Source organism: Monopterus albus, unplaced genomic scaffold, assembly GCF_001952655.1.
Source record: "Monopterus albus unplaced genomic scaffold, M_albus_1.0 scaffold16.1, whole genome shotgun sequence".
NCBI classification, from domain to species: Eukaryota; Metazoa; Chordata; class Actinopteri; order Synbranchiformes; family Synbranchidae; genus Monopterus; species Monopterus albus.
This window is the reverse complement of record NW_018127896.1, coordinates 1043318-1062900: the sequence shown is the minus strand read 5'-3', so window position 1 is coordinate 1062900 and position 19583 is coordinate 1043318. Positions and strand designations below refer to the sequence as shown.

Here is a 19583-nt window from a genome sequence, read left to right as displayed (position 1 = left end):
GGAAAGAGTTGGCTTGCAGCTTAGTTCAATTATTAAAGAAACAGCGAAGCTCCCTACATTTATTTTCTCTTATCAACAATTAATTCCTTCATCATGGCGGGCCACCAAGTTCTTCATTACAGACTAGAAATGGTACTAAATCACCGACTGTATTTCCATTTCAAAAGTGGCCCGTCACTCTGCATCAGTCTCTCAAACGCTGTGTCGGTCCACAGGCCTGCTTTTCACTAATTCATCCCCTTTATACTCTGGAGGTAAGAACAAGGTCTTTTACCCTCATTATACCGAGCTTTCATCACACATTCACTGACATCTTTAAAACATGCATTGTCTCTGTCGCTCCGTCGGCCTCACCTCTACTTCATCAGACGTTTGACATAAAAATACCTCAGCAGGTTGCTCATGTAGATTAAATCTGGGTCAGTGCTACAATACGACGGCTTCCTTGTGATTTGTAGGTGTTGCTCACTCTGATCTGTATGTGATTGTTAAATGCATGGGGGGAACTCTTCCTCGTGGATGTGTTGCATCTGCTCAAGCTGAGAAGCAGCAGAAATATCTTGTGTTTAAATGTTAAGGACAAGCTACAGAGTGTGTTGCACAGATTCGACCCATTATTTCAATCCACGATAGCCTTTTATACACCAGAGGGGTTAGAGCAGGGCAATATCAAGATACAGTATAGACTATAATGTGTCAACTCTCATATCCATCTATAAAATGGCTCCTGTCCTTTTAATAGTCTATCTTTGGATGGATTAGGCCATGGTGGGCATTGTTGCAAATCAAAGAGCAGAAACGCTTTGTGGTTTTTGAGTGTTTTTTATTTTGACCTACCATAATTCCCCAAGTTGTGTGCACACAGTTTTTATATCCAACAATTCTGCTGTGCTCACTGTTAGTTTGGCCTTTAAAGGCACAGTGTGTAAGATCTAGAAGGATTTATTAACTAAAACAGGCTAGAATATGCGTAATGATGTTTTCATTAATGTTTAATCGCCAGAAAATAAGAATCGTTGTGTTTTCTTTACAGTAGCCCAGAACAGACAAACAACACCGTGGCTTTAGTGACTTTCACATTTTCACATTGAAGTAGCAGCTTGGATGTAAGCATTTGGTTATGCCTGGAAGAAATAATGTTAGAAACAAGTGGAAGCCCTGTCGTGAGTTTAACACCTTTAAGAAATGGAGGATCATACCAGAAAAAGGAAGATGGCGTGAATCGCTGTTGTCAAAGAAGGGAAGACATAAATACACGGGATAGGTAACAGCACACGATGAGGACCAACACTGGTGTGGCCTTAACCACATGAAAATGAAATGACAAATGTTTCCAGAATGATGCCGGAGTTGCCTGTTTTCTACTGGACAGGTAATTTAGCCTAACAAGTAAAGTTAAAAATGTACATTTTTATCTGATAGCTTTAGTTGGAACACGGCCAGTGCTGGTTTCCCAGTGTGGTCTCGTGAGCCGCCGTTTGCTTTAGCTTGGTTAAGTCAGTCGCACTTGTTCTCCGAGTGCGCAGTGTGTCCTACATTTGCAGTAATCACTGTGAGGGTTGTTGAATATATGTATCAGAGGTTTGCTGAATGTTGCAATCTGCAACCTCACCACTAAATCTCTCACATTGCACCTTCAAATGACACAAAACAAACACTTTTCAACTTTGTCTTAAAGGAGTAGTCAGGTTTCCATATGAACTGTGTAAATATTTAATTGAGAGATGCCTTACAAATGTGCTTTCAGCATACACTAAGTGATGGGGGACGAGCTCCACAGTGCTCGTATGTGCAAAACCTGTTTTACTGTATCCTCAAAGGTTTTGGAAAGATCATGGTTATGATTAAAATGTGAACAACTGTTGAGTTGTGACAGCCTCTTGCATGAAAGGTGGAGTTGCTGCACAGCCTTACCCCACACATTACCTCTGTGTTGATGCTGGATGTGTGAATCCCTGAGGAGTTTTCTGTGTTACTGTGTAGTGATATTACTTTTGTAAGCTTGTTGTTATCAGAACTAAACTGTGTGATAGACAAAATAAGGGCCGAGTTGCAGTAAATGGACTTGTTTTCTGGCCAGATATCTGCTGTGCTTTTGAGCTTTGTTCCTTCTTTATCAATTAATTAGTGTTTCTTTATCATGGCAGGCCACCAAGTCCTTAATTAATCCATAAAAATGCCACTAAATCACATGTTTAATTTCCATCTCAAAGGCACCCCATCAGTCTGCATCTTTGTCAGTCTCCCGTGTCATCCTTGGCTTCACCAGCCCTAGCCTTTTTTTTTTTGCCCTTATACTCTGGAGGTAAGAACAAGGTCTTTGAGGCTCATTATGCCGAGCTTTCATCACACGTTCACTGACATCTTTAAAACATGTCCTCTCTCTTCCTGCCTGTCTCTCCCCAGCGAGAGAGGATTTGTGCTACTCTTCATTTAGTTCAACAACACAAACACTCGTTCTCACCTGCACCGACCTCCCTCTTCTCTTGTCACGTTATCTATTCATCAGCGTTTACAGCCTGAAATGGTGCCACACTCCTCGACTGTAGACACCAGGCCTTGACACTGGAGCGATTTGCATTAATGATGCTCTTTCAAGGCCTTTAGGATTCCTATCAGATGTCTACTGTAAGTCACCTCTGACTGCTGCTGGTACCTTATCAGGCCCGAGGAGAGCCATGAGCACTGGCTCTCGAGATGGCACTTTATCTTAAAAATGTATATTTCATGCGTCGTGTTCGCTCCCCCTTTGCCCCCTTGCTGAGAGCCTGTGAGACCTCAACTCAGCCGGACATGAAACTCGGATCCAGTTGGGAGAAAGTTTTAAAAAGCATGTTACCTCTCGTCTCTGAGGGTGAGGGTTTCTTCGGGAGGTCACCAAAGCCGCTCCCATCCATCTTGTCTTTTTTCTCTGTGGCTCTCGGCACTGATGTCTCCATGGCCGACGTCTCTGAGAGCAAAAGAACACAAAAAGAGCTGTTAATGTCAAGCGAGTCAAGTACACTCAGAAGGAATGGAAATGCTAATTCAGGATGAGATGAGTATGCTCAGGGACTCACTCACGATACACTGTGGAAGCAGCGAGAGCACTTAGATGTTCCTGTTCAAGAGTTTTAAAGAAAAGGCTGGTCAGGATCGCTGAGAGAGAGCTGACTGAGATAGATACCAACAAAGCTGAGAGAAAACAATGAAAATGCCTTTTCACATCTTCTTGAGGTAGAAAAGACCGAGCATGTCTTACTTCTGCATTGGTAGTATTTATAACATTTGGGAATGAATTTGTTTTTTTCACTTCACATTTAAATATTTATCAGGGTAAAACTAATTCTTTGACATCATTTTTTTGCTGCTTTCAGGCCGACCTGCTCAGCAGGTACATTGTTTTTAGGCTGTTGTTAAGGAGAAAAGTTTGGCGTGACAGTTCAGTCTTATAAAACACCTGCTAGCTTTTATTCTGAGCTTTTAACAGCATCTAGTGGTCTTCCTCAGTGTGACATATTGTAATTATAGAACTGCGGCCATCCCTCCGTCATATATGGGGAGAAGCAGAGGTTGTGCTATACACGAGGAAGACTGCTAGATGTAGCTGCGGTCTCCACAAACAATAGGTCCCGCTGTGTCCGCTGAATATTACATAAAAGTCTCAGTAATCAGAAAGGTGAGAATCAGTTGTCCGTTCTGTTAGTGTCTGTCTGTTCATTCATAATAAATGGAGAAGAACAGTATGATGCCCAAAATCTCAATGTAAATCCCTCAGCCACCTCCACGTGCCCGATTTGGTGCACACAGTGCTCAGCCACTCGAGTCTATGAGATTTCCCTGGAGCACCAGGCAATCATGTTAGAGAATTTTGTCAGGAAAGGTGGCTCACCATGCCAGGCTTTCTGACTCGCTGTGAACCCCAGCGATTCACAGCTCCATTTGCTTTCTGGCAACAAGGGTCGGCGTGGGGGTTTAGGGGGTTAAAGGGTGAGGAGGGGGTCTCAGCTCACATGTCATCAAAGTTTATTTTACTATTGACCTTTCTGCCAGCACCATTCAGACAAGCTCTGTGGTGTGAACAGTCAGAACAATACCACTTTAGCTTCAGAGCCAAGAGAGACTCTTCATTCAGGCTCCATGTTACTTAGATTTAACTTTAAGATTAACATCTAAAGATCTGGGAGCCTGGTTTCCCCCATGTATAGTTTCTTTAATAAGAAAGAACATTTACATTGGATTGGGTCCAAAACCATCTGGGGTAAATCTGCTGTTGGTCACTGGGCACACAAACCTGCACTTCAGTCAACGGAATTTGTTGCTCAAATAGTAACAAATAAATTACTGATTAAGCATTTATTCATTGAAGAGAAAATGAATTGGAAACACTTTTTAGAACTGAGTAGTTGTTGTCATGAAACAGTGGCTGGTTTGGGCTTGTTAAATATGAAACGTTGTGACTGATCTTTGCAACTCACTGGTCCGCTTGGGGCTTCATCTGCAATTTCAATCATGTCATGTTATCACCTCCATCTGTAATCCGATTTTATTTTACTGTAATATCACTGGGTTTTGGACTGTTGGCCAGACAAAGTTTGTACGTTCTCAGTTTACAGCAATAAAAGACTCCCAGCACAGAGTATTTAACATTAGATACAGTATCATAATTACACTGAGCTGATAATTCATGTACATTGGTACATTTTTAATGCAGAATTTTTACTACTTAAGTAAAAGATCTGCTCTACTGCATAAAAGTGACTCAGGCACTTCTTCAGATGTGAGACCTATCTGTAAAACTGGCTTCTCATTAACTGTGTAACAAAGTGCACATCTGACAGGGACCTAATAAATAGGGCAGTATAATGTCTTCATTGCCTTTTAGTGACATGAGCTTAGAGATTTAACGTGATATATTTCTGTTTGGGTACTCTGACTGGAAATGGCTGCTAACCAACTCACTGGCAGTTTGTGGTTCTGAGGCGGCCCCAGTAACAACATTTTGTAACCACCCGATGGCCGTAGGTCACGCAGCGGTTCGCTGAGTTTGTTAATGAACAAGCCCGGTTTACTGCCTCTATAACAAAGCTGAGCTTTTGACTGGCAGTCCAGCCTGGGTCTTTATTGCTGCTGATGAATCAATGTAACAGGTGTGAAAGGCCAGGAGTGGACTGTCATGGGAAGCCCCTCACCACACACACACACACACACACACCAGCCTCCAGTCTGTCACGCTTGCAGGCCTCTGATCTGTCCTCGCAAATCATTATTAGTCAGACTTAACATTTGCTGTTCACACATTTAGGTTGTTAGGGCTGCAGAGCAGTTTAGTGCTGGTAGAAGTAAAGTTGGCTTGAAAGAAGCTAACATTAGCCTGGATTAACTTTAGTAACAAAGGCTGCACCTAAGTTACTCTGGAATGAACACCAGGACCACCTCAGTCAGGAGCAGCTCACAACCAGGTTAGCAAGTCAACAGCTCAGTTAGTGGTGTAATGAAGCATCACCTCCCACTGCTGAGTGGAGGCTGCTTTCAGAAGCCACACAATGATTCATTTGAGTATAATGGCCAACAAAGGGATCCTTACAATAAGGTTATTTAAGGGAACAACAACCTCAGAGCAGCCCTTCCCCCTTCTCTGTGCTGAAATCAGTGGCTGTTTGTTGTGTCTCTCATAAATGCTTTGCTTATACTCACTTAACTAAATGATGACTTTTACTTAAATCTGAACATGTTTTCACTTTGCAGATCCCACATGAGGCTGTTGATGCAGTGTGCTGACTTCCCTTGAAATACACCCAAAAACAAAGTCACCCCAGAATCAAACATTTGACACAGCCACAGCCGCTCACAGTCAGCCACACGGCATCAGTCCTACAGTGGGCCACGACTCACAGAAATCAAACACGAGGCCCTCCCTGTACCAGGAAAACAAATGCTGCTGCCCTCCAGGTGTAGCACAGTTTGGCTCATCACCACATTTTACCAGCAGCCAGTGTCTCCCTGAATTATTAGAGTAGCTCTTGTCAACCAAACAAATGACTCTGTCTCAACTCAAAAGGTCACAGCGTAGCAGAGTAAAATCACAGAGCATGCAGTCAATTCCTCTACGCTGCACCCCGTTCGAAGGGCCACTTGCTGGAATTTATGGTCGGGCCCTCTACCTATTCTCCTTTGAATAATAGCTATCCCGTAAAAGAAGCCCAGATCGGTGGCGAAGCGAAAATAGAATACAGCTTCAACTGAGGAGGGGGTTGTTTATTGTTCAAGCGAAGAATACACAAATAGAGGTTAACAGTGACATTTCAATTTATACCGATTTCTTAGACGTGTTCCTCTCAACTTTAAGAGAGGCAAAGTTCCCAGTTTGATCACTAAAGACGGGGCATGAGGGACAGAGGCCAAACCTGATTAAGCCTCTTCTTTCTCTCTGATGTTATCATTTGTCTCACCGTTAGCTGACGCTAAACAGATGCCACTGAAGGAACAAAAGGAAGAGAAAGTGCAAGAACACAAGGTGATTGAAGCTTCGCCCTAACTTGGCCACTTTTTCTGACCAGTTAAATATTTTCTAGAGGAACAGTCTGTCAGTGTGAGCAGCTTCTAACTCCTCAGCCTGGATGTCCAATATCCTGTGGCTGATCTCCTCCTGCCCTCACCAACAGCAAACAGATGTGGCAGCCGACTTCAGAGGAGAAACCCCCGCTGCAGGAGGATTCAGCTCGGCTCTCTGACCAGACTGAACGAGTGAACGCCTCCTACCTGTGTGCCACAGCAGGCCCTGACCTCGGTTTGCTTTCAGGCAGCTTACTCCTTCCCATGAGGCTTTTATTGGTGCAGACAGTCCGTCCATGCACCGTGCCATTCGAGCGTTGGTCATGATTTGGGATTTTTGTGATTCCTGCACACCTGAAGAGAGAGAGTGGCCGTGCTGCAACCAGAAAGCCTTGACTTTATGTCCCAGTATTTTGGCTACAATGACATCAGTGCTGCAACCATCAGCCCACTAACCTGATCAATTGCCAAACAATTTTGATAATCAGTCCAAATGCCAAAGATCCTCTGGTCTCAGTTTGTCAAACCAGTGGATTTGTAGCTTTTTTCTGCTTGATTTGAATCTAACTGAACTTGTTTGGGTTGTGGTCCGTCTGCCACACAGAATGTGAGGATGTCACCTTTGGTTCTTGGAAGTTGTCATGATATTTTCTGATATAAATCAAAACCCATAGTTAAATCAGTCCTTAAAATAACTGGAGTTTCACAGAAGCAAATTTCTGACTGAGCTGTTTCTGGTTTGTGCTGCAGGTTGTTCACTTTTTTAGTGTTTAGATGAGCTGGCCCTATAAAAACCTGACATCTGAAATCCAACTGTGCTTTTTTTCCTAATGTGGTTTTTGTTATATATTTGTTAAATTTTCCTCATATGATGCAGCTGTCAAGATGCAGATTTAGACAGTAAACCCACACTTTCAAGCCAGTAGGCAATTTAAATCTGTCTCCGAGTAGAGCAGATCCGGTTATTTATGATATTTTGTATAATATCAGTGGAGAGAAGTGTCAGTGTGGATCTACATGATAAACCTACATGGTTGCAGTTTTGAGTCCCGCATGTCAAAAAAAATCCCATAAAACCCTTTTGTGTGTGTGTGTGTCCAGCTCCGTGTTCTGATGGCGTGAAGTCTGAGCGCCGAGGTCAACCGGCAGCTTTGATCCCCAGCCCTTGACCACCAAATGGTGCGATGACAGCACGGCCACTCACTGTTTTACAGCCACAGTTTGGACAACTGACTTCCTCTCTGATGCCTGCACAGACCCTCTCATGTACAACACCCAGTAAGTCTTTTTACACCTGATGTTTTGCTCCTTTACACCCACATGGTGCCAAACAGTCTTAGTCTGACTTGAATTTTCAGACTTCATGAACGTGTTAATGTTTGGAGGTCATAACTGATCAGCATCATGGCGTCAGCTCTACTCAAGCGTCCAGGGAAACTCCGTGCTGCTGTGAGTCACAGCTGGCAACCCATGCATACACATACACACTGTGTACAGGTTGTAATGTTGTGAACAGTGTGTTGCCTTTTCCTTGACGACAGTAATCATCTGTTTTTAGCTATTTTTAGCATCACCTTACAAATCATTTCAGTCAGGGAAAATAAGGTGGAATGAAACACTGATCAGTGAAGATGGATTATTTACATTTCATAAGAACAGAACGATCATAAAAATCTGAAGTGTGAGAAGAACCTGAACAAAAACTAGGACCATGTTAATAAAAGCAAAAATCTGCAAAAATAAAACAAACATACAAAGCCAGACTGAATATGACACACAGAAAAATAACATCAATAAAGACTTTAGACTTTTGAACTCCTATATTTTACTCAGGTACTGTACTTGAGGTATCTGTACTTTACACTACTGCTATTGTACTGTATAGCTACTGTGAGTAGATAAAGTTTTAAATGTTAAAATCTGTGTTTACAGATTAAATGCTTACAGAGTAGTTTCAATAAGCTCAACCAGCTGCAACATCAGATGCTTCTTAAATCAGTAATACTAAGCCATAATGAGTGCTTTTAGTTGTGATACTAGGTCAGTGCATATTGGTGCTAATACTTGTGTAGCTTTACAGAGGTAAACTTTTGACGACAGTGTGTCAGTGTGCTCGTATGTGTTGTTTTTTGGTCGTTGGAGAGCCGAGCATGGTGGGGTTGGAGACACATGATGACCACTCAGACTGAACGTTTGTGTGCTCAGGGTTACAGCTGTCAAACAGCAGCAGGGCCGCTCTCCACTAAGGCCCCGTCACCGCATGTCACAGACCGGCAGGGGCCCCCAGGATGAAGTTGGTCCCTGGCCTCTGAGTGGTACCCTCACTTCCTGGAGAGAGGAAAGGAGAAGAGAGAGGCCTCTGGGGACCAGACAGATTCCTCCTGACCTCTAGGTCTGATTGAGCTCATGGAAAGACATGAACCGGAGGGAAGACTGCTAAAAAATACCACATGTCCCTGCAGAGGCACCACATGGTAAAAACGTTCAGCTCCTGTCTGTTTGTTGCTGTGTCCTATTGATGCTTCTGTGGTTTGCCAGCATTTCAGGGCTTGTTTTCAATTTGACTGCTCATCATATGGAGAAAGAGCAGAGAAACTGGTCAGCTTCTGTGCTGTGCGAGGTGATGGTGGACATGGCAAAGCGATCACCACAGTGAGCCTGGTGGAGGGTGGGAGATCCGGTCTGTCCCTCCACAGAAGTGGGTTCATTCATTTCCACAGTGTGTCAAAATGTCATCACAGGCATCTCTCCTCGCACCGTGAGGCATCCTTCACATCCGGCCTTCACCCTCGCACACATGGGTCGACCCCCCTTCCTTGCCCCGGCGGCTGTCAGGCCTGATTGCCACGTTACCACATCCCTTCAGGAGTTAATTAACAGACGCATCAAAGCTGATCCCAAGAAGGCCTGGGTACACAGCAGAGACGAAGAACTACAGGCCCCCGGTGGCCTCTGGACCTTTGATTTCTGGTGTCTCTTGGCCTGTGTGAGTGTGTTTCTGCATGCGTGGGATGGCCATGCATTAAATACAGCTCTGTTTTCATCACGTGTAATCGCTGCGGCCTGATCACTGCTTTCCTCTGTCGGAGGAAGTTTCACTTGTCGTCTAAGATCTGATAGGAAAAGCGACTTCCACACTTAACTCGCAAAATAAATGTTAGCAGGGCTCAAGGAGACAGAGCGTGTGTGTGCAGGAACCACAAGACATGATTTAAATTCAAGGCTTAACTACTACTGTAGCTCTGTTTCTTTGTATGAGCTGTCCCCACGTGTCCCCGCTGTACATTTGTTTTAACATTTCAACCTGTTTGCCAGTGATTAGCAGGGGTCAGCATGAAAAGCAAACAGTGTCATCCACTTCAGCATCAGCTCATAACGGCTGTAATCCAAACACACCCGAGGAAATGAGGTGTGAAGCTCGGAACCCTGGGTTTTACTGTCATTACACACAACACATAGATGGTGTGTTTTAAAGCAGAGACGGTTTCTGGATGGAAACGTGGCTGCAGCTAACGACTGTTTATTTAAGCTCCTGAAGCACAAAAAGACGCCTTCATTTAACTTTAGTTTGACCAACCATCCAAAATCTGAGGAGTTCTGGTTTATAAATGATAGAAAACAGAGAGAAGCAGCAAATCTCCACATTTAAGAAACTGGATCCACAGATTGCTTTTATTTTTGCTTGAGAAATGACTTAAATGATTAGTGAATTATTAAAACTGCCCCTTTACTAATCAGTAAATCACCTGGCCAACAAATGAAGATCGATAAAGTGCCGAATTAGCAGAAAACCAATACAACTTGTGGGAATCTGAAAAGATAATATTGTCTTTCTGCTTTAAAAGATTTTTTAAATCTAACAAGCTGCAGTAAATTTTACCTCCTCTAGATGTGTGACTAAAGTTGATTGATCTGCAATTTATTTTCTGATCGGATAATTGACAGGAAACTAATCAGTAGCATTTTAAATGACTCATTTAGAAAAACTGCCAAAACCTCACTGGTTCTGACCTTGAACAGAAGAATATTTCCTGCTTTTCTCAGTTCTACATGATAGTAAGCTGAATACTTTGTGGATTTTTTGGTGGATTAAAAATAGAGCGTGCCAACTTGGGCTCAGGGAAATTGAGATGGGCATTTTGAATCTGATATAATAACAGTCACAACTCATTTGAACCTTTATAATCCATCCATCTAATAGCTGGTGAGGACCTCTCAGCCTGTCGTCACTCTGCTTGTTCCTACAAGTTTCATTTGTACCGTTGATGGTAAATGTAAAGATGCATGGAGCCCCGTCCCTCTGAGTTCAGTGGATTTACTCCCCTGCTTGTGTAAAGCCGCTGATACCTCTTTTCTCCACAAAACCCACAAGGAACAACTGCCCCGGGGCCACATGGCGTAATTGGTGTGGACTTGTTGTTTTGTGGGATAAGAGACTTTTGAGTCCTCACAGTGGGGCGTTTTACTCACTTCCAATTCACATTTATCGCGCCCTCCAACCGCCTGCATGCCAGCCTCCTTTCTCTCCCTCTCCTTTTTGCAGTGAATCATTTCACTGAATCCGCTTGGCAGTCATTAAACTCTCCACGGGCTTGCCAGAGAATCAGAGCAGCCATCATTAATGACGAGGGGATGGAAATGTGTGAAAATGACAGTGAGTAAAGGCGCTCAGGGCAGGATGAAAGTGACATCCCCAACACAGGCCTGGGAAGCCCCCATGTCATGGTGAATAATGTGAAGGGCCCCATTATTTCTTCACATCTTTTCACTCCCTCTGCCCACTGACTGCTGGAACTCTTCATCCTGCACAATAGCAAATGCTCAAACGTTTTATCTGATGCAAATGAAGGCAACCATGGCCATTCAGCATTAAAAAACTACTCAGAGGGAGATGGAAAGGGGACAGGTGTATTTTATTTTTACACAGGCATCATTTTGTTGTTTTATTTAGTTGTGTTCTTGGATTATTAAAACATACTGATCGTTACTGGGATGATTTAGCTTTAATGTGCCGGAGAGATGGACCTAAATCTGTGTGGCCTTTCCTGCAAACCATCAACTAAAGGCTCTGATCTTTGTGCTATAATAAGATTTTAAATACTTTTTGAGGTGAACTTGATCCAAGCTGTGCCTGATAAAACCGGACTTCTTCTGCAAAAATCCCATACATTCTCTATTATAGTTAATTTTAATGATACAAGAAGATACACTGCCCGCCAGACCGTTTTAAATTCTTTTAAATAATGATAATAATTTTAAAGAAAAGATTAATTCTGGGGGGAAATTGGGAGCAAAGAGAAGTAGAGAGTATTTTAAATATCAGGTTGCAAATTCCTGGAATTCCAGGCTCAGTGAAATAACTAATCATTTCATAAAGTGAGAATAGGAAAGGAGGAAAACTGTGGCGACGTTTTGAGGACCACTTTAGAGATATTTGAAAAGATTTAAAGAAAGCATTACTACTGAGCCAGGCATTGAAGTGGATAAGTCTTTTTGCTCATGATGTTAGAACAACACTATAAAGTACACCAGTACTGTGATGGACTAATTATGAATTACAAGATCTCTGAGAAAATGTAAAGATGCGATATATTTCTCTCAGCTAATATTCGCTCCTTTATAAAGAGTTGCAGACATGTCAGCGGCGCGGTGTGCGCGGAGCACATGGCCAGCGCCGACCCTCACTCACCCAAGTGTCCGCTCTTCTCGTCCCGGGCTGTTCAGTCCGGACACCTCTGTTCTCCTCTGTTCTCCTCTGTTCTCCTCTACTCTCCTCTGCTCAGCGTCCTTCTCCTTCCTCGCTCTCGGTCAAGTCAGAAACACACCACCGAGCAGAAATCCCCCGCAAACGCATCAAATCCCATCTACTGGACGACGCACGGAGCGGAGCGCGCGTTTTGGAAAAGTATTCCCAAAATGTGCCTGTGCCCTCAGCAGGGACTCGGAGCAAGAAGGAAAAAGTTCACTTCTCCGGGTTTGTCCGCGTCACGGATCCATCCGGCTGCGGAAAGTTTTAAAAACGCACAACAACCGGTGGAAACACTTGAAGAAGTGAGGAAACGCAACTTTTTCGCCGCTGGGTGTTTCGCGGGGATGCTGCGGAGCTTTGGACACCTCAGGATGCGCCCAGCCCTCTCTTCACTTTACTTCTTTCCCTCCTTCTCTCACCCCACCCCCCACGCTCCCTCCGGTTTCATACGGGACGGACAAACCTTTCTCATCATCACCGCTGATGTAATCTGTCCGATAAAGCAAAGACAGTCTTAAGTTATATATAGATGACCAATAACCTATATGGATCATTGATTTTAAGGTTCAGCGTCAGTGTGGCTGCAAGTCCCTCTTATAAAATATCGATAGAGTTTCAAAAAGAAGCTATCTGGAAATGGACGTGCCTGTCTCATTAATTATCGGTTATTGGAACTATTTCCCTTACTTTATTTCCCTGCCAAATGTTTCTGCATCTCTTAATGATTTTAGCTGCTTTTACTGTCTGAAAAAGAAAGAACTGCTGTCATTCGGCCATTATTTATAAATTAATGTTGAATTAATCAAAAGCATAAATGATCTGTTTTGGTCTTTTCCTTTACGTTGTGTAATTAGTCCAGGCTTATTTGTCCTGTTTCCTAAAATTTAATGGGCCTTCGTCCAGCTATAGTTCTGGGACCAAACATAATTTTTGTCCTGATCTTTGTGCTAATTATAAATGTCCTCATTTATTATATTAGCTGAATTAAATCTGAGAATTGTTCACCGTTTCGTGAATATAAATTTAAGATGGTTTGGGGGCATGAAAAGAAAATGTTACATAACTAGCAGTTTAAAAACAGAGTTAAAACAAGTACAATTATGATATGCTACCAGATATTTTTAAGAACCTGCGGTTAATTAACTGGACATTTAGGAATAGCACGGGAGAATAAGAGGTGCTAAAGTACAGTAAGGTCACCATCATTTTTAATGCATATAATTCACTCCGAGTACTTACAGGGATGAAATACGGATTTCAGTCAATACTACAAGGGACTACAAATGTAACAAAGCACCGCTGTGTATAAAAAGATTAGCTTGATTTTGCTATTTTCCTTATGAATGTATGTCGTGACCTATGCTAAATATGTGTACCAATCACTTTAACTAAAAATAATATTAGTAAACCTATACTACTACATCGTTAAGCAGTTAAAATGTCCGCTGATGGATCAGGCCGAGCTCTGCTCAGGTGAACGGGCGCTGATTTGTGATGAAACACTGACATCTAGTGGCAGCGTCTGTACACTACACCTACATCTCAATTTGTAGTTCAAGTCTTTATTTAGTTTGCGCTAAATAAACCACAAAGAATTTAAAAAGAGAAGTTGTGCTCAGTAAGCAGACGTATCCCAGTGTCTCCATTTGTAAGTGACTTCAGGAAAACGTGTTTTTCTCACTTGGTAACTGGCAGTCATGGCTCATCATATGAAGACAACCAGTTTATTGATGGTTTATCAGAGACTTTACACCACTGAGGCTCGTGTGATTGGAATGTTCTTGTTTGTACTGGAAATATCTCTTGTCTGAGGCATTGCTTGCTGTTATATTGCTATTGCACTATAGTGTAAACAGCAGCAGGGGTCACATACAGCTTTAATATATGAGGTGCGTGATCCTAATTTTAAAAGGTGAAGATAGTTGATTTTAATGATTATGGTGATTTGCACACTTCTGTTTTACCTTGACTGACAAGGACTGTCTGACAACATTACTTTTATTTTATTCTTGTGAGTTATTCTGTAAAGATTACCAACCAGCCAGTACCCTCTTTCCCAGTTTCGGTACCTCAAAAAGACCAGTATTACAAGTAAAATACAGTTTTTTTCTTCTTGCTAAAAAGTGATTATAGCAAATTTCATAATACTGAAAATGTTTTCCTGCCTCATATAACATTTATTTCACTCTTGCCTCCTGTTTTCAAAGAACATGCTACAGAAAAGCCTAGGATGTATTTTATTAATTGCTGGTTGGAAGCAGCAAAAAGGTGCATTAGTTCCACCTGCTGGTGCTGTGAGGCTCTGACGTTACAACCTTATCAATTTTCTGTCAAGAACATTTAATGCAACCACAATAAACTTAGGTCTTATCCGTATGGATGGCTGTCTGATGAATACAAACAAAATGGACTCATAGGTGTTTACAAATTTTAGATTAGCAATTGAAATGAGAAATGACCAACAGTGAGATCGAAGAAGTTTTGTTAATAACAGAAGTTTGTCATCAGTCATGTGTGTGTCATCAATGGATAACCAACATATCAATATCCCCTTGTTGTAGAGGTTTTGAAATCTGGATTACCTCCAACTGCAGGAGTTTTTTTGTTGATTCTTCAGTTAACTAGAGAGAAAGCTCTGGCTTGGCCCAGTACAAATTCTTGAGTAAATTTGAAATGTGTATTTAAAAAGGATTTAAAGACATATTTATACAGGTGTAATGCCTAGACACAAGCACTGACCTGTAAAGTTTTGGTTAAATAATAATCCCATGATCCTTTCACACTGATGAAAGTAACAAATGACCATCTGCGGCCTGGTCATAGACCGTATCAGTGCAGCCGGCCAGCTCAGGTTCACAACAATAAAGTGCCTAAAATTAAATGAAAATAAAAGACATAAGTTATAACTGTTAAAAATGATGGTATCACTTGTTCCACCACCACCTGGAAATAATCGTGGAGCAATAATAATACTGAGTATCTTTTAAGACCGTTGCGTGAGAAATCTTTTCCCCATCTCGCCATTTGATACTGATGACTTTGACAGAGCTGCTGGAGAGCTGTATTTGCATCAATCCCCAGTGTGGGAAAAACCGGCAAATCAGCCTTGTTAGGGTTTTCGACCCCTATGTCAGAGTGCATGGAGACAGAGTTCACAGCTTCAGGCCAACAGCAGGCTGTTGTCTTGTGAGCGAAGATGAACATGTTACTGACTTTAGTCTGTGGTTTCTGGAGTTGTATTGTGACAAAGTGTGGTTTCCTACAGGACCCAGCTACAACCAGCTGTTGCAGGTGTAGACACTGGTCTCTGTCCTCTGATGGTTGTCTGTCTGCTTTATTGTTGAGCAAACTTTAGAAGGAATCACGCTTTGATTCTGGGGGATCGACACCAAAATTTGATGGATTTACAGGACAAAATGAGGCAAAACCTGGCCCAAGCCCCAAGGAATATTAATTTACTTTCATGAAAACAGGGAAAGTTCATGTTACTGCAGCAAAGAAAAGCCTAAGAATGTGGGAAACATAAAGAAGAAAAGACCTTACTGTTCTAAACCACGACTGCTTTGGTCAGTTACCCATGGAAATAGGAAAAAGGCACTTGTTCTTTTTAACATCGTGGGGCTTTTGCTCTAACAGTTGACCTGTCATTGTGTCCTCGAGCAAGATCAGCACCTCACATGTGCAGAATACAGCATCAGTCATGAAGATTTAATTAGTATCCAAAATTAGAGATGAATACAGTAACAATGAGGAAAAATAAAATGGAGTAAAACAAAAGTAGTTCATTTTGAGAAAGAAGATGAATGGAAGTGTAACAGTCTGATTTATTGTGTCGGTTTTCCAAATGATGTGTATTTGCAAAACACCATTAAAAAGCTTGAATGTGCAACCATCCTAAATGGTCTAGGTTAAAAACAGGCCTTGTTTCTGCGTTGCCTCGATCTCAGCTGTGATTCGTGTGTCTCAGAAAACATGTTGGATGGCCCTTTGACCTTTAATATCCGCTGAGTTTTTTCTCTACGTCCCCTCTCCTCCCCTCTGATGCGTATTAAATCAGATGTGCTAAACGCCACTGCTCGCTTGCCACCTCTTACTTAACCCCCATGACCTCAGGTTTTCCTAAGTAAATTCATTTAGACCCGAGTCTCCACTGTGTTTGCTATGACTGACCAGGTGGCTCTACTGGCCTTAATACAGGGATCAGATTAATATACAGTCCCCTTTGTAGGCCTCAGTGTTGTTTCACATTGGTGGGGTGATGACACCAGTGTCAAAAAGAAGCCAGGAGCGGGTGTGAAGGAGGCTGAACAGCCCTGTTCTTTTCTTCAAAGGTAGACGCTGAGACTCTAGGTTGGTCTTCAACAACCCTGAGGCTGATGTTCTGAATGTAGATGAGCGCTCAGCTGGTTTCTGTCAGGAGCTGCAGCTGAAACCTGAAGACAGACTTATCTCACCATTGCTGTCTTCAGTTTGAGACGAACCACAATGCTGTCACTTTGAACTCGCACCCTGTAGCTCTCATTGTAAAAAAAACAAAAAAAAAACAACACATTTTAAGATGGATGAACCTTGACTCTAGCAGTCGTGGTGAAGTAAACGTAACAATGGTTGTGCTACTGACATTGCTCCCGTAGACTGTATGTAACGATGGAGACGTGACAGCTCCAGGAAGTGAAGCCATGCTCCCTGGTGGCTGGTTGTAGTATAGGACATAAACCCCACCCCCTCCATGTTGGCAGAGGCATCTTGATGGTGGTCTGTCTCCTGTCAGGAGGAGGAGCAGGTTCAATGTAAACTTTAGCTTCTTTCACCTGCACGTCATCCTTTATTTTAATAAATAAATGTCCACATCTGAAAACAGTGCAGATTTTCATGTAGCAAGGTTTTTCTAAAAATCAGACAAGCCCTCGTTAGTTACTGTGAAAAGCAGATTTGTCCCTTTGATTCCTTCTGAATGTCTTGAGTACTGGTTGGTTTCCACCTTTATCTAAATTTTCACGAATGGGTGAAAAGTGTTTTTCTGCATCACGGGCAGTTTGAGGTATCAAATTTGCAAAAACCACTTCACTGTTTTTCAGTTCTAACTAAATGATTCCACTGTTTGTTTCTCCGTTAACTGGCGGCAGACAACATTTTAAATCCTGTGTTTGACACTAATAGTGTACAATCTGCCCTGCGCCTCCACTTCCATTCATCCAGACCAGCGGCCCTAGAAGTTCCCATGCTGTGTAGGGTGCTGCTCGTATGGAAATGTGTGTGTGCTTGTCAACTGGCTTTGGGCCAAGCGGGATCTGTCGGTCTTTAGAGATCCATCAGCCTCTGTACAGCAGGACAATGAGGTCCACACAGTCTCCCCTGCTGTCTCCACTTGTCTCGCTGTATCACACAGATTCATTCACACCCAGCAGGTCTGAGGCTGTTTATCACTCTGTGCACTCTTTACTCATTTAGCTCAGTTAGGACAGTGATGACTTCAGACAACAGCAGCAACCCCGGAAACAGACGCTCTCAGATCTACAGAGGTCCGCTCACTGGACCCTATGGTCTTCATCTGCAGACAGAGTTTGCCCAGTTATTTTGAACTGTTTGCATTGTTGTGATGACTTATAGAACTTTTTAGATTAAAAGTTGAGATTGTAAGTCCGCTCTTGGCCTTGGAAACAGCAGTTAACACAACAGTGTCTCCTCATAGTCTATTTACTCACTCTGGACTGTTCAGGTGTCCTACAGTCTTCTTTAGCAGAAAATGTTTGCAGAGTGATGAAAAAATTTAGCCATCAAGCACAAATGCTTCCCCAGATCTAAGTGAACTCTGCAGGAGCCTCCATGTCTTAACCACAGCAGCTGTGGCCTAACAATATGCTAGTTCTAAAGTTTACATGAGTTGAATTGTTTGATATGGAATGGTTCAGATACTGACCCATGTCCATTCTCCAATCTCTTCTTCTTCCCCATAAGCAGCATGAAGGGTTCACTTGTTTCTGTGAGTGGGTGGTCGCTTGATGCGGAGAACAAAACAAACAACCCTAGAATTTGTCCAATAACCAGTGAGAGAAGGCACAATTTGAGGCATGAAGTAGGCAGTAACGGCATTTCTGACTGGGAGACATGGGTGAACGGGGTTTACGAGCGTTTATCATTAATTGATTTCGCTCATAATCCAGTTTGTAACTGCATGGCAGCGTGGCCTGCTGGTTTCAAAGGTTATCTTGCATATGCTTCAGCCATTCAGTATTTTTCTTGCTTAAGTGTCCTTGAGCAAGACTCTCAAGCGCTCTGCACAAATTGCTCTTATAATAGCATCAGCCACATAGAGCACTAAATGTGTAATTTCCCGTTGGCTGTCTGAGAACACTAAGACGTCACTCTCTGCACAAAGCAGCCGGCTCTAACGGCCACTGAGCCGATTCTCAGATAAGTCTCTTTGTGCAGATGGGAGTGTGTTTTGCTCTGGAGGCCGTTGGTTCTCATGCCTGACATCATGTATGGGAGCGCTTGTCTCAGCCGAAAGGACGCACGTGGGCCTCTCCAAAACCCAGTGACACGCCTATAATACATGTCAGCTTTGTCATCAGGGACTCGCGGACTCCACACTGGGCAAAGTGGAGGGAAAGTCACACTCCAGTGATCTGAGAGGAGATGAATGTCAGTTGTAGAGCAGGGTCCCTCGCGGAGGTCCCGTCACATCTGACCAGTCTCACTGGGGTTTGGCTCATTCTCTTTGTGGTGACTTTTTTGGAAGCTACATGAGATGAGGCCTGTGCTGGAGCGGTAACTGCTGGGGCGTGGTCCGTTCTCAGCCATCCACAGCTACTTTCTGTGGCAAAGATACGTTTTATGCTTGCAGTAAGTTGTACAGTAAAATCTCAACATGGAGTTACTTCCCCCACAGAGAGAGTGGCTCCATGGGGTGCTGTGGACTAGAAGACCAGACTTTTTGATTAATATGCCTAAAAAATAGTAACTGCCCACTTCACCAAATTAGCCATATGAAAGCTGCAGTTTGTAACATGGTCATTTATTTTCACTCATTTTGACAAATGACATAATTTCACTCCATTTATGTGGAAGCCCTAAATAATTCTGCATTTTGTCAACACATTGTCTAAAATTAAGTTGAATTCATTTTTATTTGTATAGCGCCAAATCACAACAAAAGTCATCTCAGGACACTTTACAAACTAAGGTCTAGACCTTACTGTTATCAATATTATTACAGAGGGAAAACCCAACAAATCCCCCTTGAACAAGCACTTGGCGACAGTGGGGAGGAAAAACTCCCTTTAACGGAAGAAACCTC

The 19583-nt window shown here is 42.7% G+C and overlaps 1 protein-coding gene across 1 annotated transcript in view; it reads right to left on the bottom strand.

Annotated features, from left to right (window-relative positions):
- LOC109955784 (zinc finger protein GLI2-like) overlaps positions 1-12608 on the bottom strand; it is a 73291-nt gene extending 60683 nt beyond the window's left edge. The window contains exons 1-2 of the mRNA XM_020592260.1: positions 12224-12608; positions 2840-2950 (exon numbers count right to left, since the gene is read on the bottom strand). Coding sequence (XP_020447916.1) covers positions 2840-2939 — 100 coding nt within the window. The 5' untranslated portion in view covers positions 2940-2950; positions 12224-12608. The remainder of the gene's footprint in view (positions 1-2839; positions 2951-12223) is intronic.
- Positions 12609-19583: the final 6975 nt, after the last annotated feature.